Source organism: Rhinopithecus bieti, unplaced genomic scaffold (genome assembly GCF_001698545.2).
Source record: "Rhinopithecus bieti isolate Rb0 unplaced genomic scaffold, ASM169854v2 scaffold_8211, whole genome shotgun sequence".
In the NCBI taxonomy this organism is placed as follows: domain Eukaryota; kingdom Metazoa; phylum Chordata; class Mammalia; order Primates; family Cercopithecidae; genus Rhinopithecus; species Rhinopithecus bieti.
The window spans coordinates 293131-317911 of NW_016805759.1; the positions used below are offsets into that span (position 1 = coordinate 293131).

At 44.6% G+C, this 24781-nt stretch overlaps 1 protein-coding gene across 14 annotated transcripts in view; it reads left to right on the plus strand.

The window, feature by feature from the left end:
• Positions 1-24781, plus strand: part of PLEKHA7 (pleckstrin homology domain containing A7) — a 238946-nt gene that overhangs the window by 128943 nt on the left and 85222 nt on the right. For 13 of the 14 annotated variants that reach the window (XM_017873634.1, XM_017873620.1, XM_017873628.1 and 10 more), the window contains one exon: positions 16399-16482. In XM_017873634.1, coding sequence (XP_017729123.1) covers positions 16399-16482 — 84 coding nt within the window. Of the gene's footprint in view, positions 1-16111; positions 16186-16398; positions 16483-24781 lie in introns of those variants that run through there. The other variant, XM_017873621.1, reaches the window with a different exon arrangement.

Here is a 24781-nt window from a genome sequence, read left to right on the forward strand (position 1 = left end):
AAAAAAAAAAAAAAAAAAAAATTTCTTTTGAATACCTAGCTGAAACAATTATTTTTTTTAAATGGTGGCAACTTTTTGCAGTTGCTTTCTGGAGCAGTTTCCTTGTCTATGATGTGGACAGCTGTGGAGAGCTGGACTCCAGGGCCCGTTCTATAAACACCACAGTAGACTGTGTATTTTTCAAGTTGGGAGAGGTCTGTGATCGTGTCCCAGGTGGCATCTGGTTAGATGCTTTTCTTTTCCAGGAGTCCCTGCCTACTGCCAGTGGCCTCTTTGGGTGGCCATCAGGGCTGCATCCACTGGTACAACTCTTCCTTTGGATTCTTTAGGGATAGAATTGGTGGTGGTATCTTTCTTGATTTTTCACTCTGTGGAAGAAACAGTCTGTTGACTGGTTTGGGGTTTACCTTTTCTTTTCTTTCTTTCTTTCTTTCTTTTTTTTTTTAGATGGAGTCTTGCTCTGTCGCCAGGCTGGAGTGGTGCAATGGCGCAATCACAGCTCACTGCAACCTCTGCCTCACTGGTCCAAGCCATTCTCTTACCTCAGCCTCCTAGGTGGCTGAGACTACAGGCATGCACCACCACGCCTGGCTAATTTTTTTGTATTTTTAGTAGAGATGGGGTTTTACCATGCTGGCCAGGCTGGTCTCGATCTCCCCACCTCAAGTGATCCACCTGCCTTGGCCTCCCAAAGTGCTGAGATTACAGACATGAGCCACTGTGCCCAACTGGGGTTTATCTTTTCAAAAGCTCAGTTAGAGAAGGCTAAGAGTGAGTCCATTCACTGTTGGATTTTTTTTTTTTTTTTTTAAATATATTTGTGACAGGAAAATTCTGGGCCAATTTTGTCATCTTCCTTTAGTTATTTTTTTTTCTCCTGCCTCAGTCTCCCGAGCAGCTGGGATTACAGGTATTCGACACCACTCCCAGCTAATTTTTTTTTTTTTTTAAGGAGAGACAAGGTTTCACCATTTTGGCCAGGCTGTTCTCAAACTCCTGACCTCAAGTGATCCGCCCACCTCAGCCTCCCAAAGTGCTGGGATTAGAGGTACCACAGCCGGCATCTTCCTTTAGTTCTTAGTCTTATATATTAATTTTTTTTTTTGAGATGGAGTCTTACTTTGTCGCCCAGGCTGAAGTGCAGTGCCATGATCTTGGCTTGCTGCAACCTCTGCCACCTGATTTCAAGCAGCTCTCCTTCCTCAGCCTCCTGAGTAGCTGAGATTGCAGGCATGTGCCACCACACCCGGATAATTTTTGTATTCAGGGTTTCACCATGTTGGCCAGGCTGGTCTTGAACTCCGGACCTCAGATGATCCACCTGCTATGGCCTCCCAAAGTGTTGGGATTACAGGTGTGAACCACCATGGCCAGCAAGAAATCTTTATTTTTTAAAACAGATCTTCTTCATGAAAGGAAGGTCTTCTCTGGAATCAGTGGTGTTGGTACAAGGTAGGAGTTACAAACTCAGATATCTACAGAGGCTTAGCAGATAACAGAAAGGCAACTTGTGGTGTTTATGCTCTTGAATTTGTTTCTGAAGTACTCATAACACTCTGTTTGTATTTACAGAACTTTCTTTAAGAAAATTAGAAATGGCCGGGCGCGGTGGCTCAAGCCTGTAATCCCAGCACTTTGGGAGGCCGAGGCGGGTGGATCACGAGGTCAGGAGATCGAGACCATCCTGGCTAACACGGTGAAACCTCGTCTCTACTAAAAAATACAAAAAACTAGCCGGGCGACGAGGTGGGCGCCTGTAGTCCCAGCTACTTGGGAGGCTGAGGCAGGAGAATGGCGTGAACCCGGGAGGCGGAGCTTGCAGTAAGCTGAGATCCGGCCACTGCACTCCAGCCTGGGTGACAGAGCGAGACTCCGTCTCAAAAAAAAAAAAAAAAAAAGAGAAATGTTGGATGTGATGATAAATAACACTAGGTGTTCACCGTCAACATTGGGAAATAGCAGGGAGTGTTGAGGACTGCAGGGAAATAAAAGGATCATTCTACCTCTCCTTGGGGCCCAGAGTTGCCACAGTTTTTGTTTTCTAACATAAGTTCAATTTCTTTTCTTTTCTTTTCTTTTCTTTTTTTTTTTGAAACATAGTCTTGCTCTGTTGTCCAGGCTGGAGTGCAGTGATACAATCTCGGCTCACTGCAACCTCCGCCTCCTGGTTTCAAACAATTCTCCTGGCTTAGCCTCCTGAGTAGCTGGAATTACAGGTGCCCACCACCATGCCTGGCTATCTTTTTTGTATTTTCAGTAGAGACAGGGTTTCACCATGTTGGCCAGGCTGGTCTCAAACTCCTGACCTCAGGTGATCTGCCTGCCCTGGCCTCCCAAAGTGCTGGGATTATAGGCATGAGCCACTGTGCCCAGCCTAAGCTGAATTTCTATATGAAATTTTTCTATTTTTAAACTTTGATTTTTTTACAATCTGAGTAGCTCAAATAAAACTAGTTTGGGGGACAAATTGGTTTTCAGGTCATGAATTTGAAGTCTCTGATGCATATTGGGATAGGTTGGCATATGGGATGGGCCTGTGGATCATCTCTCAAAGGACTGGTGTAGTGTGGAAGTCCTAGGGAAACCTGTGTGTGGAGGGGGCTGTTTATGTTCATCTTTGCATATGGATATGGAGGAGTCCACGATATATAGGTAAAGTAAAAAACAAGTTATAGAATGATACGTACAATTTTATTCTATTAATGAATTTTTTTCTAAAAAGATATATATATATAAAATTTTGAGTTCATAAAAATGTCATAAATGCAAAACCCGAAAAGGATATACAAGAAACTGATCAAGGTAGTTGCCCCTGGGATTGACACTGAATTGGAGTCAGGAAAAGGAACTGCTTTTTAGTTTATACCCTTCGGTAGCATACAGTACTTAAATAATTTTTGAAAAGTAAAATTAAAAGAACTGTTGGAAAGTATAATTCCTATATGTTACAATTGAGGAGTCTCGCTATATATTAATACTGAAGAGTGTAAGCCTTCAGTGCTAAGAATGTTGAGGAAGGAAGGAAATTAGAGTGGTCTGGCATGATTAGGAAGGGCTACTTGGAAGAGAAGGGGCCTTGAAGATTGGGCAGAAATCCTTAGGGAAAAAGACAGATGGAGCCAAAGCCCAGAGGTAGAAAAGAAAGGGTGACTTGGGGACTGGTGGGCAGTTAAAGTTGACAGAAGCCGCCGGGCGCGGTGGCTCACGCCTGTAATCCCAGCACTTTGGGAGGCCGAGGCGGGCGGATCACGAGGTCAGGAGATCCTGACCATCCTGGCTAACACGATGAAACCCCGTCTCTACTAAAAATACAAAAAATTAGCCGGGCGTGGTGGTGCGCGCCTGTAGTCCTAGCTACTCGGAGGCTGAGGCAGGAGAATGGCGTAAAAACCCGGGAGGCGGAGCTTGCAGTGAGCCGAGATGGTGCCACTGCACTCCAGCCTGGGCGACAAAGCGAGACTCCGTCTCAAAAAAAAAAAAAAAAAAAAAAAAAAAAAAAAAAAAAAAAAGTTGACAGAAGCCAAGAGTATTGGGAAGCAGTGAGAGAGATAAAGAGGCTTTAACACTGAGGAGCCATGAAAGGTGTTTGGGCAGGAGATAATGGAACAAAAGCAGTGCTCCAGCATGCTTAAACCGGCAACAAGGATGAGGGAATTTGGAGACAAAGCCACAGGGCGGCAGCCTCTCATGTGGTCCCCTGCTGGTTCCCAAGGTAGCTGTCACTAATTCCTGCTAGGGTGTTTCCTGGTGAACAAGGATTATTTCTATATAACTGATGAATAAACTCCTGGCATTTCCTGTTCCTCCACTCTCAAGAGTGTGAGTCTTGGAAGCTTGCCAACCTCTGCTGGTGCCCGATGTGGTTTCTCTACCTCTAAAGCCAGTGTGTCTCCCAAGACATTTTGGAGGTTCTATAGAGCAACTAGACATTGACTGACATGTAGCCACTAGAAACAAGCCCACACTTTGCAGTTAGGCAGATCTGGACTTGAATTTTGACCTTGCCACTTGCTTGTTATATGATCTTAGAATGGCTCTTGACTCCTTTGGTCCTCAGTTTCCTCATTTGTAAAATGAAGATAATATGATTTACCTTCTAGGGTATTATGCCTTTTAGGTTGATACATAGCAAATAGCTCTGCTTTGCTTTTCTATGACAACATCTGCTTTGAGCTCTGTGTGTGTATATATATATTTATATGTACTTATGACCATATCAGTCTATTCTATTGGATTATAAACTACTATTCTGTGGGAGTGTTTATGATCTAATCATAATTTTTCTCCAAAGCACTCAGAGGGCTAAGCAAATAGTTGGGCTTTAATAAGTGTTGAATGGGTGGGATTTGTGCTCTTAAACCTAATCCAGTCTTTATAGTGATTAACTTGTGATTGATTAGGCTGAGTCTGTAGGCTAGGGTATACCTCTTCTGTGACCAAAATAGTTCTGTCCAAGCAAATGCCCTTGTTATGATAATATTTCAGGATGGCTTGTGAGTCATTCATTCATTCTGCTATGGCAGATTGATATTTTGTAGGGCTTGGTGTTAAATATGATAATTTCGGGAGCCTTCTTTAAAAATATATAAAATTGCAGAAAGCATGTAAACGCATTGGTAGGGCTCTTCCTGGGGCCTGGAGGAGGCTTGTGAAAGTGAGGGGCCCTGAAGCTTGAGCTTCTTCGGTTTCGCAGTAAATCATCTCCACATTTAAAGATTTATAGAACATTCACTACAGGTAGTATTAAGAGTTATGAAGGATATGGAGGTTTCTAAAAGGCAAAAGATGGATACGAGTTTTAGTAATACAGTCATCCTAAGTAGACTCAGGACAAAATCCCTTGTATTTTTTTTTCATTCAACAAATACTTGTGGAATACCTACTGTGTGCCAGGCACTATGCTAAGCCCTGGAACATAGCCGTGAAAACACTAGTTTCTGCCCCATGGAGCTCATGTTCAAGTTTCACCTGCATTGTGACTTGTAGATCTACATAGGTTGCAATGAAAAGAGCCACAGTGTTGATCTGTGACTTCGGTGCCTGGTTTCTCTTTTTAACCCCTCTTCCCTTCTCCTTTTCAGGCCTGTTCTGGGAATGAGTGCCACATGGTTAAATTGGTGCTGAGAGAACCTTAGGCATCCCAAGCAGTGATGAAAGAATCATTGTTACCAGGGGGAGTGGGTTTGCTGACTTGTAACCACTCAAACTCTTCCCTGCCCTGACTGGTATGAAATATTGATAAGGAGCCATTGTTTCTTCACCAAAGATAGGCTCTGATTTGGGGCTGATTTCAGCTCGGTATGGTAGGGCAAACCTGAATGAGCGATTTGTTCTGACTCCAGAGCTGTAGGTAGGGGTGTTTCTTTATGTCCTGGTTCTAGAGGGGCAGCCAACCCCACGGTCTCAGAGAACAGAAGAATTGGATTCTAGAGACATGAAGTGCTTGCCTGGTTGTTTACCTCTAGCCACTGCTCCCTTTGGCCACAGTGGGGCAGTGACTCAGAGCTGGAACTATGTTCCTGCCTGGTTGCCAGATTTTGCTTGAGGGGTGGAGAGGAAGGAGAATGAATGAGCAGGAGCAAGTGGCTGCTGGATTTGTAACACCTTGGGAGGCAGCTGCTCAAGAACCGAAATTGAGAGAGAGCAGGTAGGCTGGGAGTTTCCCTCCTTGTCTGACCTGAACCTAAGATTTCAGAAGGCAGTGCAGCTGGGGAAGACACTAGCTGAACATGGAGCCCAAAGGGAGGGTGAGTGTGTCCCCTGCCTTTACCAGTAAGAACAAGAAAGCAGGTTAGTCCTGTACTGGTTTTATAGGGATTCAGTTTGCTGTGGTATATTCTGATTCATGAAAGTCAAGTCATGACTGAGAGAAAGGGAGTTTTCGATGGTTGGGAGCACCTACAGTTAAATAAAAACAACTAGCATCCAATGTAATTGGGCATAAATAAGACCTAAGTATCATTAACTACACCTCCCTAATGTTATTACAAAGAATATTTTGTTGGCAAGTGAGGTTGGGGAGGACAACTGTTCTGCCTGTCTCTTTGTGTCTGCAGTTGTGTGTAGTGTTGTTACATTTCAGTCTGTAGCTCTGTGGATGACTAGTTTGAGATGAACCTCAGCATCTTAAAATGCTACAGCTGGAGGGAAGATCCTGGAAACATCTCCTGCTCCAGCCTTCTCATTTTACAGTTGGGGAAACTGACTTATTTAAGTGTACTAAACGGAAGCATAAAACTGGGTGTTCTAAGATTAAAAATGTTTCCCAGGACATGTTTGAAAACTTCTATAGAGTGCGGTTTTTCTCGGGCCGCAGTTTCTGAACTCTGTCGGGGATGCAAGTGTGGCTGATGGAAGGCGCCTCTTGATCTTAAACCACTTTGCCTGCCAGGTGAGTTCTTTAAATAGAAATTTCAACAGGAGGCTGGGTGCTGTGCCTTAACTCAAAGGGAAGAAAAGAAAGTGTGTTCTTGAGCCTCTGTCCTAGAGCAGGTTGAACATGCCGGAGCATGGAATGTGGAAAAAGGCAAAACAACTCTATTGGAGTGCAGTTTTAGAGCTAGCAGAAGATAAATATAGCAGGCACTGAAGGTTGAAGTGTCTACTGTGGGCTGGGACGTTATCAGTATTCTTTATAACAATGCAGGGTCAGAATTAATCTTTCCTTTACAGATAAACTCAGAAAAGCCACTAACTTGCTCAAGGTCATGCAGTACTAGTGCGTGGCAGAGCTGGGATTTGAATTCCAGTTTGTGTGACTCTGATCTGCCTGGGATTCAGGTAGGCCTGTGTGGCCTTTCTAGATGGAGAACCTACCTGCACCCCCTCTTTTACAGATGAGGAAACCGAGGCCTAGGGAGGTTGAGTAGTTTCTTGGGCTGTAGAGCTAGCTGGTAGTGACAAAGCTGGTACTTAGCTCCTGCCACATTGCTCCTCTGCCAACTTCCTTAAAAAAAAAAATTAGGAACGGGCTTTCTGAGTTTGATCTCCTCCTTCTATCAGGAGCTTGACTTTAATGTTATCATGGTTACTGGGATCCCGTGAAATCAAAATTAAAACTTTGTATTCACCAAGTAGCAACCCCAAGTCGTAGGGCTGCATGTGGGAACTCAGGGGACAGGCAGGCTTGCGGTGTGGGTGACTCAGTCAGAAGAGTGCTTTGCAGAATGAATTGGCCATTGAGTGGATCTGGAGAACTTAATAGAACCTAATGAAATGTAGAGGTTTGCAAATCATGCCAGAAGACTGTTAAATCGAGAGCTTGGAAAAGACGGACTTCCCTCTTTGCAAGTTGTGAGGGCCTTAAGTTTGCTCAGTTAATTTTGTGACTCCCTCATGCCCGGTTCTGCCTGTGCCAGGCTGTTTCCCTTTGGCACCTTTGGACACCAAGCACAGTTACTAACTGCCCCTCAGGTGGGGGGGTCTGGAGTTGCATGGGGTTTCCATGTCGCTGCCCACGTTGGTATGGAGTGTGTGCCAGATGTGGATGGTACGGGAATGGGGAAGGCCTAGAGTTGCCCTGCTCCATGCTCTCCAGGGCTGGTGAAGTCTTTTTCAGGACCTGTGGCCTTCTGCCTCCCCCTGTCTTTGAGGGCTCTGTGATGCATTTTGCTGCTGAAATCAGAAATCACATTGGTTCTGCACAGCCTCTCCCTAAAGGTGATATGTCTGTGCTCAGGCTGTTTTGAAGTAAAGGAGTTCAAGTGCCTACTCTGAATATTCTTGTTTCTTTGCTGTAGGAGATATGTGAGGAGTAGGGAATGACTCCTCCCTACCCTTGGATCTTACTTGAAGGGAGGGGACAGGGAGAAGAACAAACACACATAAAATAAGCAGAGAGTAATACTAGCGAGGATATAATCAGTCACCAAATTGTAGGTTTCATGCCAAAACACTCTCCCAGTTCATACAAGGGAGATACAGGTGATGTTTGTATTATCCTCCTGTGTGTTTTTAATCACTCAGTAATTTCCTATCAGGTGTTTGCATTCCATTCTTTGATTCTCTCAGTGGAGTGTATTAACCCTCCTTTACAGGGGAGTTGAGGAAGTTGTAGGGGAGGGCTAATTTCTCCAAATTATATTGTAACTCAGTTCAGGAGAGCCAAGGATGAAGTAAGTGTTCTTGGCATGTTGGTGTCTCACCCTTGCACTGGCAGTAAGAATAGAAGCCAACTGCCTTCTCAGGGTGACCGTTAGGTTCTTGTCTCTGTTACTTGAGTCCAGATTTCTGTAGGGCTAACTAGTTCATTTAGAGGCAAAATTAGCTGGGCGTGGTGGTGCACGCCTGTAATCCCAGCTGTTTGGGAGGTGGAGGCGGGAGAATCACCTTGAACCTGGGAGGCGGAAGTTGCAGTGAGCTGAGATTGCGCCACTGCACTCCAGCCTGGGTGAAAGAGTGAGACTCTGCCTCAAATATCCGGAGGAAAGAGCACCCAGGCTGCAAGGTCAGCTAGTACTAAGACTGTTAAGTAGGAAAGAGCTTGGTGTTCAAGGAACAAAAAGGCCAGTGTGGCTAGGCCAGCATGGACAAGGGGAATAATGGTACTAGATGAAGATGGAACCAGGCAGGAGTCAAGGCATCTTAGCGTTTTGTAAGCTAAGGTAAGGAGCTTATTTTTTACTCTGTGTGTAAAGTAGAGCTATCGTAGAGTTTAATGGAGGAGTGTGACTTGGTCTAGCTTATATTTTAAAAGATCCATGAGGCGTCCAGTGAGGAGAATGGGTGCTACAGAGTCCAAGGTAGAAGCAGAAAGAGCCGGTAGGAGGCTGTTGCAGTATTTAGTTAAGAGATGAGTAGGGTGCTAGCTCTACAGATGGAGTGGAGTGTGGATTAATTCAAAGTATATTTTGTAGATAGAGGCAATAGGACTTGGTTCTGCGTGCTTCACATATTGTACATGGAGGTTAAGGTAAAGAAAGGAATAAAGGATGACTCTAAGGTCATAGTGATGTTCATGGAAATAGGGAAGGCTGGAGGAGTATTGAGTTTGGTGGGAAGGGAGGCTTATTCTATTCTTGCCCTGTTAAAATGTAAATGCCTATAGTCAATGCTATAGACATTGCTATAGTCAAGGTACAGTTGGATTCAACAAACATTAATTGAGGACCTTCTGTATGCCAGACATTTCACAAGGTTCTTTCATGTATGTTCCTTCATTGTATCTTCATAACAACCTTTTGGAGGGACATTTTTATCCCCTATTTGCAAATGGAAGAATTGATCCTCAGAGAGGTGAGGTGGCTTATCTGGTTTGAACCCAGATCTTCTGACCCTAGGGCTCTGGGCTGACTTGTTGCTTAGGGCAGATGTTGAAGGAGGCTGATTAGTGTTATGTTGATAGCTTCTACTTAAAGAGAGGATGGGGACCTTACATTGGCTGATCAAGGCCTGATTCTGGAAGAAGGGCCTGTCACAGGAATGCCCGTGTGCAGTGAGCTGTTGTAAATCTTGATATTGTCAAAAAGTGCAAGCTTGAAAGACCATTTCAGTAGATTTTCAATCCCTTAGAAACACCACATTAATGATGATGCTTTGCATTAAATGAGCAATTTTGTGAAAGTGTTAAGTAAAATTAGCCACAAGGAGCTTAAAAAACAATTGAGGAAATGTAAAGATGCTGTTTCAAATCTTGATTGCTACCTCTTTATTGTGGGGCCCATATCCGAGCTGAAGATGAAGAAGAGGCAATTTCTTGTATTCTCAGAGTTTCAATTTCCATTTTTGAGACCTAACTAGGAGCATTATTAGGTTATCCAGAATCCTTGGTTTTCTCCAGACACTGGTATTTAGAACAATGATAGTAAGTGGCTTTACAAGCCTGGGGGCAGTGCTGAATGTGGCTTCAGGCCTGCAGAGTAACCTTTTACAGTGTTCTGGGAGCCACATTGAGGAACCAGAAGGTCCAGAGGGGCAGATACTGCTGAGCATACCAATGAGAAGATCTTTAACAGAGTCCCTCCTTAGGCTTTTAGGTCAGATACTTTTCTTACGTTTTAAGCAGTTTCTTCTCTTTATAACGTGGTCCAGATAAGAGCTAGTGCTGATGGAGCAGATTTGTCACACTCTCAGCATACCAATACCACTACTGTCAGAAAACCAGATTTATCAGGGTGCTCCGACCCCCACTGTTCTGTTAAGCATCAGTCACATAATGCCAGAACTTCTTGCCATGCCAAAAAAATTGCTGTGCTAATTGGAACCTTGGTGTTTAACCAACAAGAGTCACTGCTTATATTACAATCAAAATCCATATGAATAGAAAATTAATCTTGGAAAAATGCTGCAAGAAACCGTAGGATGTATTTACATTTTGACTAGCCTTCTCTGTCATTTTAGGTTGACTCTGTCTTACATTGACCTTAAATCAGTTCTCCATGGTCCTCACTTTATTCTCTTATCAAGTCTTTTGTATTTACTGTCAGACTTCTTTAGGACCTAACCCAAGTCCTTCCTGGCCCAGGGCTTGTGAAGACGTGCTTATTTACATGGATGGTTACCCATAGCCTGCTTTCATGGGAATCATCCTTCCCTGCCATCTTCTATCCATGTTCCCTGGTCCTTTCCTAAGTGAGACTGGCTGCCATTCAACTTCAAGGGGCTGCTTCTGGGAGGAAGAGCGGGATTTGTAAATAGAGGTTAGCTTGTGTTTACCTCATATGCCAAATTACTTTCTCGGTAGCCTGAAGAGAAACAGAAGCCCTTGTGTGGAACAGAGAGTTTTTGTTCTCCCCTGAAACCAGCCACTTGGCTCTCAGCCGGGCCATCTCTGAACTACCATAGAGCAAGGTAGCAATTCAGGTCTAAGAACAGGTATTTCAGGGGATGTGTCTGTGCCTGCTAAATACTTCTTGAGACACAGTGATAGGACATGAGACTCTTCATGGGTGTTAGAATCAGGAAATGGAGCTGACTGAGGGCTTTTGTGGTGGGGAAGCCGGGGACAGCGAGTAAAGCCAGAGGACTTTGCAATCTCCAAATGGGTTTGAGGAGCCAGCGTTTAATAGGCAGCCTTTGTTTGGCGAGGCCTTTGGCGAGGGTGAGTCTGGAGTAGTGGAAAGAGATCAAAAGGATGGTGGTGTGCAGACAACACACCCACTGCGGTTGTAGGTAAATCACCGTTCTTTGGGGGCCTTACTTCTTTTGGGGCCTGGTGTGGTGATACCTAACCTGCCCTTTTGTGTATTTGTGAATATTGAATGGAATCGCCCAGGGACCTCACTCACATCCCTTTGCTCAGAGTGCTGAACCAGAAGCGCTGCCATTAGCAAGCTGAATGTGTTTGATAAAAAATGATGAAATTTCGGCCGGGCATGGTGGCTCACATCTGTAATCCTAGCACTTTGGGAGGCCAAAGTGGATAAATTGCTTGAGCTCAAGAGATGGAGACCAGTCTGGGCAACATGGTGAAAACCCATCTCTACTAAAAATAAAAAAAATTAGCTGGGCATGGTGGTGTGCACCGGTAAGTCCCAGCTACTTGGGGGACTGAGGCAGGAATGTCGCTTGAACCCAGGAGGTCGAAGCTGCAGTGAGCTGAGATCATTCCACTGCACTCCAGCCTGGATGACAAAGTGAGACCCTGTCGCAAACGAAAAAAAAAAAAAAAGAAATTTTAAGACTTCAGTATTCAGAAGCCATTACACTGGTTCATCTCTTTTCTCAATGTATGAGTCTTTTTGGAAAAAAAAATATATATATAGTATTCTAGTAACATCCCATAACCTGGAACCTCAGTTTCCTTATGTTTAACATGGGGATAAAAATACCCTGCTTACTTCAATGGGTAGTTTGGAGGGGCAAATAAGATGATGAATGTAAGCACAGTTAAAGCTCCTTAATTAAAACTCCTTGTAAATTGCAGCAGATGGTGGTGGTGGTGTTGACACCGTGACTGAAAACTCTTGGCAAAGAGGGCAGCATCCATATTAGGGAAAGAAGTTTGAAGAACTGTTTCTAGGTCTGATCAAATGACAGCTGTTTTGTGTTGGCTTTTTAAAAATTACCTTTCTTCTAATGTTAGAATGTAAAATTAGGCCGGGCGCGGTGGCTCACGCCTGTAATCCCAGCTCTCAGGGAGGCAGAGGCGGGAGGATAGCTTGAGCCCAGGAGTTCGAGACCTGCCTGGGTAATACAGCGAGACCCCGTTCTCCACAAAAGGAAGAAAAAAAAAAGACAAAAAAAAAAAAAAAAAAAAAAAAAAAGAATGTAAAATTAATCTTAGTGCCTAAACTCTGCAGCTCAAGATTCATTTACTTAGAACCCTGAGTTTATTTAAGCTGGTGCAGTTTGGGGTGGGGAGCCCAGGAATTGCTATTAAGATTGTGCAGTGTAAGCCAGACGTGGTGGCTCACACCTGTAATCCCAGCACTTTGGGAGGCTGAGGGGGGCGGATCACGAGGTCAGGAGATGGAGACCATCCTGGCTAACATGGTGAAACCACGTCTCTACTAAAATACAAAAAATTAGCCGGGCATGGTGGCGGGCACCTGTAGTCCCAGCTACTCGGGAGGCTGAGGCAGGAGAATGGTGTGAACCCGGGAGGCAGAGCTTGCAGTGAGTGGAGATCGCACCGCAGAACTCCAGCCTGCGCAATGGAGCGAGACTGTGTCTCAAGAAAAAAAAAAAAAAAAAAAAAAAGGTGCAGTGTATATGAAGTGGTGGTCACTGGCTGCTGGATCTGCCCCACACCTGTAGAAGATTTGCTTTTTACCCTCATCTGCCAGAGATCCACCAGCTGATCTTATGGTAGAACCGAAGGCTGTTTGGGGACTACTGAGTGCCACACAAGTGCTGTCACTCATAACTTTGGCCCTGGACAAAAGGGGAAAGAGGGAGATAAAGAACGAGAGGGAGTAGTGGCAGCTGGTGCTGTTTTTCTGATGCCTTGTGTCTTTAGGGCTTTCTGATCATGGGCAGGAAGCTGCCCCCCTCAGACTCCTAAGGGAAAGGGAAGGTAGGTTATCATACAGAGAACACAGAATTTAGAAATAGAAGACCTAGAGTCATTTCCCAGTCTTATCACTTTTTTGTTTGTTTTTGAGACAGAGCCTCACTCTATCACCTAGGCTGGAGTGCAGTGGCACAATCACAGCTCACTGCAGCCTCGACCTCCTGGCTCGAATGATCCTCTTAACTCAGCCTCCCAAATAGCTGGGGCTACAGGTGTGTGACACCATGCCTGGCTAATTTTTGTATTTTTTGTAGAGACAAAGTTTCACCATGTTGCCCAGGCTGATCTCAAACTTCCAGGCTTAAGCAATTCACCTGCCCCAGCCCCAGGAAGTGCTAGGATTACAGGTGTGAGCCACTGCACCTGCCGCAAATCTTATAATTTATCAACAAAGTTATCTTGTACCAGGCAACCCCCAACCACATTTACCTCTCTGAGCCCTATTTCCTCATTGATGGTGGGATTGATGGTGGTAATAGCCCAGATGAGTAAGAAAATGCTTTGTAAACTGCAAACCTCATTAGAGATAATCACAGATAGCTGTGTTAATGTTTTATGGTTATTTCTGTTATGAGCAGGGCTTTTTTTCCCCTCCAGGTAGAAATGAGGCAGGTTTAGATTTAGAGTTTGCATTTTCAGATTCTCTGGCAAGTGGAGATAAGTCTCTGGAAAAAGATGGGCCAGGAGTGGTGGCTCACACCTGTAATCCCAGCACTTTGGGAGACTGAGGTGGACAGATCACCTGAGGTCAGGAGTTCGAGACCAGCCTGGCCAACATGGTGAAACCCTGCCTCTACTAAAAATACAGAAATTAGCCAAATGTGGTGGCAGGTTTCTATAATCCCAGCTACTTGGGAGGCTAAGGCAGGAGAATCACTTGAACCTGGGAGGCAGAGGTTGTAGTGAGCCAAGATCATGCCATTGCACTCCAGCCTGGGTGACAAAGCGACACTCCATCTCAAAAGAAAAAAGAAAAAGCTGGGTATAAATAAAGCCTAACCGTTGAACGTGGTGCAAGGATTTTTAAAACAGGTGTTAAGAAGGCCTGTTTCTGCTTCTTGTCCTTATCTTAGATGCTCAGCCTTAAGTCTGCTTTTTTGGGAAGACTAGTCTGCTGTTTGCCAAATGAGGTCATAGAATTCCACGGGCTTGCCTGGGACCAGGAGGAGGGAATTCAGAGGCTGGCTATGGTTGGGAAGGGTGACAGTATGGTGAAGCGGTGCATAGTTGCAGGACTAAGGAACAATCTGGCCTCATGGCTGGCTTCACATTTGGCTTGTTAGGGTTTTCAGGTTGCTCTAACCCTCAGTGCCCCGGTTATCCCAGACACCTGGACATCGGAGATTCTGACCAGGCATTAGGGTGGTGTAAAAGAAACTTTGTAGGCCTAGAGAGTTTTTCTTTGATAACCTTTGCACTATACTGATTTAGACAGTAATCTCTAGGGAGGTTTAGTCCTCAATTTGGAGATGGGGCTAATATTTTAACAATACCAAACTGAGATGATCTATTGATTATGAAAGCATTTTAACTGTCTATACTAGGAACCTTAAAAAATGACCATGCCCTTTGATTCAGTAATTTTTCCTTTGAGACTGTAACCCAAGGAAAAATTTGAATTGCAAAATTCAAATTACATTGAAGGAGATATAGATTATAATAGTGGGGGGAAGCACCTAAAATATCTAGCATTAGAAGAGTTTAAATCTTTCTAGAATGTAAATACCATGGGATAAGGACTTTTTGTTCACCTTTTATCTCCAGTACCTAAAGGAGTGCCCAGCACATGGGTGCCCAGTAGGCAACTTTTTGAGTGGTTGTATGTAAAAAAAGTTACATTTGGCCAGACATAATCCTAACGCTTTGGGAAGCAAGCCTGGTGGGCTGAGGGTTGAGACCTGCCTATGCAACATAGTGAGATCTCATCTCTGCAAAAAAACCCAAAACTTAGCTGGACATGGTGGCATGTACCGGTAGTCCCAGCCACTTGGGAGGCTGAGGTGGGAGGATTGCTTGAGCCCAGGAGTTTGAGCCTGCAGTAAGCCATGATCACCCCACTGCACTCTGCCTGGGCAACAGAGCAGGACCCTGTCAAAAAAATTTTTGTTTACATTCATATGATAAGACTATTATTCAGCTATTTCAAATAAAGAAGTCTTAATGACATAGGACTTCTTCTATGTTAATAGAAAGTGAAAAGCAGGACATAGATTTTATATACAGTAAAATCACTCTCAGTAGCCTGAAGTGATTGTTTTAAGTAGAAGAAAATTAAAACTTGGAAGGTGAAAATACCCAGGTATATCTCCACATAGAGAGGTCATGGGTGACTTTTTACTTTTTACATTTTAAAAAATGTCTACAGGCCAGGCACAGTGGCTTACACCTGTAATCCCAGCACTTTGGGAGGCTGAGGTGGGTGGATCACTTGAGGTCAAGGTTTTGAGACCAGCCTGGCCAACATGGGGAAAGCCCGTCTCTACTAAAAATACAAAAATAAGCCTGGCGTGGTGGTGCACACCTGTAATTCCAGCTACTTGGGAGGCTGAAGCAGGAGAATTGCTTGAACCCAGGAGGGGGAAGTTGCTGTGAGCCGAGATTGCATCACTCCAGCCTGGGTAACAGAGTGAGACTCTGTCTTTAAAAAAAAAAATCTGCAATGACTATGATCTTGAAAGAAATTTAAATAAATCATATTTTGTTTTAAAAAGAGGAGGTTTAGTTTAGTTTATTTGTGGAGCAAACCAACAGTCTCTAGAGCCAGCTCCTCCTCCCTTTCAAAGAACCAAGCAGCCTTTGTTGATGCACAAAACACCTACACGCTTTGTTTGTGTCTGTCAGCCTGGTGTGGAAGCTGATCCTTCCTAACTTCAAAAGGGTGATAGAAACTCCACCGTGCTGAAATTGTGCAGGTCGTGTTGCAGAGACATGCCCATACATTTATATCCCATCATTGAAGTGAAGACATTTTGTTGTAGGGAGAAGAATTTTCAGAAGATAGATTTTTCTGGGTGGGTGGTTAATTCTTAGAATTCTTTCACTAGGTTCATGGATTTGGAAGCTGCCGGAAGTGTCATCTGCTTTCCTTCATTCTTGTTTTAGCTCGTACTGTCTTAAAGTGACTTTTTGTTCATCGTCTCAGTTTGCTGGAGTAAGTACTTCATGGAATGTCTCTCCAAGATGCAGTATTCTCTTGGAGCCAAGACTTCCTTAGAAGTCTCCCTGTCTCGTAGGTGGGCTCTGGCACCTGAGCTGGAAATTCTTGGGCTTTTCTTAGTGTGGCGGGTTTCTGACAGACTAAGTGTGTCTCAGGGGAAAGGCCCACATTTCTCCTCCTGTGAGAAATCTTCGATGACCAGGGTCGCCAGACATTGCTGACTGACCTGTCATGTCTGTACTCCTTTCATTCACACGAATTCTCATCCATCATCTCTCTTTCCCTTTAGCCATAACCAGCAGACCACAGCATTCAGGCATCCTGTGACGGGGCAGTTTTCTCCAGAAAACAGTGAATTCATTCTTCAAGAAGAGTAAGTATTTTTATGTATTCTCCTTATCTGGGCAGAGTATGGGATATACTAAAGGCATTTGCTGAAGACAAAATTTGCTGGACTGTTTTCTCTGAGACAGAGGGGCTTGGAGTGAGTGGGTTGGTTGATCCAAACAGGAATATGAGAAGAATTTTATTTTTCAATCTCCAGACTTCTCTCAGTGGCAAGCTCTGGAAGAGGAGAGTTGATACAGGGATGTGCTATGATGGGTACTGTCAGAGCTTCTTTAAAGTTCCGTTTCCCCAAGTGAACCCTTTCTCCTGATACATCTTCTGGTATATTAGCCCTGTTTGGAGAGGACCCACTCATCTGGGTGGAAATATAGCTGACACACACCTGTATTACCAGATACTTGGGAGACTGAGGTGGGAGGATGGATTTGAGCCCAGGAGTTCAAGGTTAACAAGACCAAATATCTTTTTTTTTTTTTGAGGCAGGGTCTTGTTTTGTCATCGAGGCTGGAGTGCAGTGGCACAATCGTGGCTCGCTGCAGCCTTGACCTCCCTGGGCTCAAGCAATCCTCCTGCCTCAGCCACCCAAGTCGCTGGGACTACAGGCATGCACCACCACACTCAGCTTATTTTTGTGTTTTTTGTAGTGATGGGGTTTCGCCATGTTGCCCAAGTTGGTCTCAAACTCCTGTGCTGAATCAATCCTCCTGCCTCGGCCTCCCAAAGTGCTGGGGTTACAGGCGTGAGCCACCACATCCTGCCCTAGACCCCATCTCTTAAAAAATGTGTGTGTGTGTGGGGGTGGGGGTAGGGGGTGTCCCCTCAGACTGAGCTGAATCAGGCTCCCAGGGAAGCCTCAAATAAGAGTCCAAAATCCAAAGAGAGGACAGCTGGTAATCCCCATAATCCCTGAACATTTTGAGTTCTTTCTGTTCTCTTTTCCTAACATGGGAAGTTTCCTGCTCCTCAGCTCAGTTTCAGCAGGGCTCTCGGATGCTCAGGTGGGCTGTACCACCCAGGGCTTGTCTACATAAAAATACATGTACAGCCCAAGCAGGATGTGTTTTCCCAAAAAAAGAAGGCAAGAAATGTGCATTGCTCTGCCCCCTTCCATTCATTTGAGACAGTTCTATTTGAAGAAAACATTTATGTTTCAGAAAGTAACAAATAGATGTTAGCTTTAAAGGTTTTTTCCTTCTTCAAATCATTTTTCCTCTGTTTAGTCACGTAGACCAAATATGATCTTAAAATAAGCTCTCAGTATTTATATTTTTACAGCGTTACCCTCCCTTAATACCTACACCTTTAAACTTTTTATTATGGAAAAAAAATATACAAAAAGAGATATGGTAATAAATTCAATATACTCATTGCTCATCTTCAACAATTTCTAAAACATAGCTAATTTTATTTTATCTATCCCTTCACTCTCATCCCCTAGATTATTTTGAAGCAAATTCCAAACGTATCATTTCATCCCTATAGTATTTTCAGCTTAGAATCATTATCCCACAGTACGTTTAAAGCTAGAAAGCTATAATTATGGTGAAACTGACATCCTTGCACGTATGCTCTGTGCCGGAGGCTTTACACGCATATCTCATTTAATAGGATCATCCTGAGAGATAGACCATTGCCATTTTAGAGATGAAGAACCTGAGACCCAAAGAAGTGCCCAGAGACACACAGCTAGGATAGCCAAGATGCCATCCCAGGTTAGCCAGGCTTTAAGGCCTGTGCTGCCTTTGCATGGTGTTCTCCTCATCAGGTCCAACTCCTGTCATAGTCAGAGGCCACTTCCTAAGTTATTTTGATGCTGGTGGTCCATAGGAGACGACAGTCAGGGGCTGGAGTTGGGAGTCTGACTTTGGAAGCATTAATACTAGTGAAGAGAGTAAGTAAAGATTGTCTTGTCTCCTCGATTGAGAACGAACTGCTGTTTAAAAAGAGCCAGGATGTGGATTCCCCAAATTCCAGCTCAGAATAAATTTGTTTATAGAATCCTGAAGGTCAGAAGCTCTTGGGAAGTCATTGAGTTCAGTCCTCAGGCATCCCCGAGACACGGGTGCCTGTTGTTAAGTCTGGACAGAGAGTCCATCAGAACCTTTAGCTTGGGAACTTACCAACTTCCATAAGAGCTGCTAGAAAATGCAGACCTACCATTACAAAACATTTGCCACACACAATTCCTTTTCCTCTCATTCTTAACAGAAGACTTTATCTACTGACCACTTCTCTTCAGAAGGTAGCCTCTTTCCTACTACCGAAACATCTCTGTAGTTAATTTCAGTTCCATCCAGCTTCCAAGGAGAAGATACACCTTCTTTTCAAGGCTTACTTTTTCCCCTCTAGATCCCATCTCCTGGATGTCATGGTGGGGGGGGGGTACGTGCTTGTCTCAGGTGGTGTGTGGCACTGATTGGCCAGACTTCCCTTGCAACAGGCAGAATATGCTATAGGCATTGAGAAGAAGGGAGGATTCCTGCACTTATTAAATACCTAGTGAGTACCTACACTGTGTCTGGGGCTGTGCTGGACTCTACAGGTACAGCAGCAAGCAACACAGATGTGGTCCTGGTGGTGAGGAGCTTACGGTTGAGTAGAGAATTTGCCTGCTCTTATTGGTGTGAACAGATACATCTCCCCACTGTTGGCAGGTGGGACTCACCTGAGATACTCAGAATAATGTGTGCATGCCCCTCAAAGGATAGTTTCTCATTTTACAGATTAGAGGCATGGAGAAGAGAAATAATGTGAAAGCTATAATATGATGGTTCCAGGTGACATGAGTTCTGAGTGTTCTAATTCCTGCGTCAGTCATACAGAATCAGTCAGAATAGGCTAGGGTCTGCTGTGGTAATAAGAGATCACAAATGTGATAAATGTTCATGATAGAGGAAACACAGGGTTCAATGGGAATTGATAAAGGGGACTCTAACCTAGCTTAGGGACCACAGATGGCCTCCTCATCTGGAAGGGGATGTGGTTTAAATTGAGATCTGTCTAGTCAAGGTGAACAACCTGGGCAAAAACCTAGAGGGGAAGGAGGGTAGAGCATGGGCGATCTATACCAGTTGAGTTAAAGTGAAAAATGAGGAGCACTGGATGGATTCTGGAGGTACTTGGGAAGTAAAATGAACAGGATTTGGTGATTGATTGCCTGTGATAAGAATGAAAGAGAGGAAAGATTTTCTTGAAGCCTCTGGCCCTAAACTGGAGGAATAGGGAAGATTTAGATAAGGGAAGATAAGTGTGTACACGTGCATGTGTGTAGGTGTTGTTCACAGCTGAGGAGAGTGTGACCAGTCTTGGTGGGGTCAAAGTGCAAGAAAGCTGACTTGCAGTGGAGGTTTGTGAAGGGGAGTGTGTAGATAAGGTTGAAAAAGGGGCTGCAACCAATTACCTAAATTGCTTCCTCCTAAATACACTTAGATTTACCTCCTGGGGAAGCTCTGGAGGGTGAGTGTGGCATGATTTCTTCTCACAGAACCAGTTTTTTTAAAATTATGCAAATGAATGAGATTCTTGTTTTGTTCCCTTAGAGTAGCTTAATTTTGTTGTGTAGTGTGTTATGTTTCAGACTCATGTCTTGGGTGGAAAAAAGAAAACTGGCTCCTTTCTTTTTCTTCTCCAAAGAGAATCCACTAAGGCCAAGCACTGGAGAGCTGTAACCACATTGACTCCTCTTGCCAGAGCCTCCACCCCCCAGTTTCTTGTAGCTAATTCTTCTGGAGCAGCGGTTCTCAAAGTGTGGTCTCTGAATCAGCATCACCTGAGAAGGTGTTAGAACTGCAAATTCTTGGCCCCACCCCAGACCTAATGAATCAGACTCTAGAGTTAGGGACCAGCAATCTGTGGTTTCATAGGCCTTCCAGGTGATTCTGATGCGGTAAAAGTTTAAGAACCACTGATTTAGGCGACTTGCTCTTTTCATCCCTTCTAAATTACTCCCAAGTTCTTTTCACCCCCAGGTGTCTTCCCACTTCACCCACCAAGTCTCCATCCGTTCTCTGGGCTGCAGTGGCAATCTTAGGTGGATTTCAGTCACATAATCTTGAGTTTCTTCTTCTGTGGGAATAAAAGAAAAAAAATTTTTAAACCCATCTCCATGGTGACTTCTCCTAGGGCATTATTGGTGTGAACAGATACATCTCCCCACTGATGGCAGGTAGGACTTGCCTGAGCTGCTTGGAATAACCCATGTGTGCCCCTCCAAACAGTGGTTTCTCATTTTACAGGTTAGAGGAATAAGGAAAAGAAATAATGTGAAAGCTGTGAGCTGTGGGCCAGAGGACATGAGCTCTGAGTGTTGTTGTTCCTGTGTCAGTCATATAGAATCAGGCTAGGTAGGCTAGGGTCTGCTGTAGTAACAACAAACAAAATCTCCATGATTTAAAACAGCAAAGGCTGATTTCTCATGTTTGCTTCATGTCCATCATAGGTCACCTGATGGACTCTGCTCTGCCCTCTTGTTTTTTTTGAGACAGAGTTTCAAAAAACTCTGTGGTGTCTGGGTGACCACCGCACTCAGCTAATTTTTGTATTTTTAGTAGAGATGGGGTTTCACTGTGTTGCCCAGGTTGGTCTTGAACTTCTAGCCTCAAGCAGTCCATCTGCCTCAGCCTCCCGAAGTGCTGGGATTACAGGCATGAGCCACCCGCCTGGCCTAGAGTGCTAATTTTCTCATTTGACCTTTTCTGTTATGCTACCCAGTTTTTTATTATACCCCCTGAGGGGCGTAGGCATCAGTCAATGGGTTCTGTATCCTTGTTCCCCCAGGGGACACTCCTTTACCCGCCAAGCTAGCAGGTATGTGAAAATGCCTCATGGGAGAGCTAATACAAGCTCAGGCTGTATTAATAAAATTACAATGCATAGAGAAAAGGGGAGAATAGTTATGTTATATCATGGTTTTTGTGAACCACTTCATTCATCCATTCAGTACAAATTGATGGAGTACCAAGGGCATGCCAACCTCCAAACACCATGTTCTAGATACTGCATTTTTTTTTTTTTTTTTTTTTTTGAGACGGAGTCTCGCTCTGCCGCCCAGGCTGGAGTGCAGTGGCCGGATCTCAGCTCACTGCAAGCTCCGCCTCCTGGGTTTACACCATTCTCCTGCCTCAGCCTCCCGAGTAGCTGGGACTACAGGCGCCCTCCACGTCGCCCCGCTAGTATTTTTTTGTATTTTTGTAGTAGAGACGGGGTTTCNGGGAGAGCTAATACAAGCTCAGGCTGTATTAATAAAATTACAATGCATAGAGAAAAGGGGAGAATAGTTATGTTATATCATGGTTTTGTGAACCACTTCATTCATCCATTCAGTACAATGTTGGGGTGGCCAGAGGGCACCCACCCCCCAAAACCCCATTTTTTAAATTCCTTTTTTTTTTTTTTTTTTTTTTTTTTGAGACGGAGTCTCGCTCTGCCGCCCAGGCTGGAGTGCAGTGGCCGGATCTCAGCTCACTGCAAGCTCCGCCTCCTGGGTTTACACCATTCTCCTGCCTCAGCCTCCCGAGTAGCTGGGACTACAGGCGCCCTCCACGTCGCCCCGCTAGTATTTTTTTGTATTTTTGTAGTAGAGACGGGGTTTCACCGTGTTAGCCAGGATGGTCTCGATCTCCTGACCTCGTGATCCACCCGTCTCGGCCTCCCAAAGTGCTGGGATTACAGGCTTGAGCCACCGCGCCCGGCTAGATACTGCATTTTAAGAGAGGTGTTGAGCATTTGATATTCCCCTGAGGAGCGGAACCATTATGGCGAGGGTTCTAGAACCCCTATCCTGTGACCTGTTGTGATTAATCTGCAGGATAGAAGATCGAGGATGTGGTAAAGGTCTTCAAGAAGGGCTCGCAAGTGGAAGTGGGGTACATTTATTATGTGGCTGGCAAAGGCAGGTGTCAGATCAATGAGTGAAAGCTATAGGCAGACAAATTTCAACCCAGTCCATAATTTTCTGAGAAAGACTGTATTAGTCTGTTCTCACGTTGCTAATAAAGACATATCTGAGACTGGGTTTAATTGGCACAGTTCCACGTGGCTGGGGAGGCCTCACAATCATGGCGGAAGGCGAATGAGGAGCAAAATCACATCTTACATGGCTGGAGGCAAGAGAGCATGTGCAGGGGAATGTTCATGATCATTTATAAAGCCATCAGATCTTGTGAGATTTACTCACTATCACAAGAGCAGCATGGGAAAAACCCATTGCCATGATTCAATTACTTTCCACTGGGTCCCTCCCATGACATGTGGGAGTTATGGCAGCTACAATGCAAGATGAGATTTAGGTGGGGACACAGCCAAACCGTATCAGACACTTGATAGCATCCCCTGTTTCAGGATCTAGAATTTCCTCTTCAACATTAAATGAAGTATTCTACTTCCTAGAATAAGAGTTGGGAGCTTTTAAAATGAATAATATTAATAGTATTGTTAGTATTATTATTAGTTTTATAGCTAACACATAGCACCCTTACTATTACCAGGTACTTTTCTAAGTGCTTTACATATTTTTAATTCTCACAGCAATCCTGTGAGGAAGATACCATTATTATCATGAATACTAAGGCACAGAGAGTTAAGAGTCTTGCCAAAGGTCACACAGAGAGTAAGTGGTGGAGTCAGGATTTGAATCCAGGTAGTCTGGTCCTAGATGCCATGCTTCTAAACACTATGCTATACTGCTTCTCATTTCAGAGGTCTTCCGGGGACAATCCTCTTCCTTGTCCATACTCAGTGTGCTGATTGAGTAGGCTACTGCTGCAGAAAGATTTTAGTTGTAATTGTATTTGTAGCAATGAAATTTCATCTGTAATAACTTTGCACTTGTTTGAAAGATGCCAAGCCTCCTCGGTAGTCTTTTCTCCAGAAAATGTTCTCAAACCTTTTATCCTGGGGCCTAATTTCCAGTGATTGGATCATTTTGCTCCTCTCCTAAGCCTCTTTCCTGATTCTCAGTGACTTTCTTGAATTGTGAGCTTGAAGCCAGACCCTTTCTGGCTAAAAGAGCCACAAGCAGGGCCCCTCCTAAAGGGGTAGTCTTTGACACAGAACTTCCAGGACTGTGGTTTTGTTGTTTGGTGCTCATGTACAGGAGTGTTTTCTCCTCAGTGCTGGGCTGCCCTGGGAGCCACTGACAAACACCTCTGCAGCTCTCAGGGAAGAGGAGAGAAGCGTTCCTGAGCAGTGATGCTAGCAGCTGACTGACAGCAGGCTGTCTACACCGATCCCCAGGCTCTGCCAAACATTTGATGTTGAGGTGGGGCCTAAGGTTGGGAGAAGAGAGTATGCACTTAGGAAGTTCAGGGGCCCGCTTGCGTGCTGAGACGCCAGCTGCAAGATATGCAGCTGGAGGTTCCAAACCTGGAGGGTGCCCTTGCTTGACCTGCCTTTCCTAGCATCCCAGGGGGTTAGCTTGTTGTTTCCATTGAGGTTTGAGCAGCCTTCAGTTTTCTCATTGGATTTTTGGAAAAGAAACGCAAGTTGGAATTTCCTGGAATGTTGTGAGTGGTGTTTGGAGGATAGCACTTAAAGAAGATACTGTCTTTCCAAAGGTAAGAATTATCTTCCAGATCTTTGACCTCTTTGCTAAAGGTGGTTCATTTTGCAGGTTGCAGGGTGAGACTCTTCTATGGCATGTGCTGATTATGGGTTTGGGGGTGGGGTATCACTTGCTGCTAGGAGATGGCTGTCTCCTGTTCCTCTTGCAGCTACAAGTTGGTAAAGCAGGCAATGAGATTTAGAGCACTGGAGAGGGGAGTTGCTCCTGAACTCCCACAGGAGTCTGTCCTGTTGCTCATCTGCTGAGCCCTGGGCTGTGAGGCTGATGCTTTGCTGTCTGCAGCTGATATAGCCAGCACCTTGTCTCTAGATGCTGGCAGTCTTGGGCTAGCTTTGCCTGTTGTATTTGGTTGCCATGGTAGCAGAAAAATGAGGAAAAATGGAAACACCTGGCAAGCAGATCCAGAAACTTGACTGTTCAGTTTTCTTCCCTGGACTAGGAGACAGTGTCTGTGACAGCCACAGGTAGGGGAAGAGATGATGATGGGGCCTTTAGTTCATTCAAACACCTGGGTGTTGGCTGGGCCTTTGGTATTGCTGTTTTGAAGGGCATTGGCATTGGGGATGCAGTCATTGCCACACAGCAACCATGTCTTTGGCTCTGTCTGTGCTAGGCAAAAATGCTGCAGTGGTGGCTTTGCTGTGTGAGGAAGGGAAGCTGCTTCCTGTAAGTAGTAATTTTGTTTCTTCCTGTGACTTCCTTTCTTGTCCTCTTTTACCTCCCCCTAGTCTTGGATGTGCTCAGATCTCCAATGAAAAATATC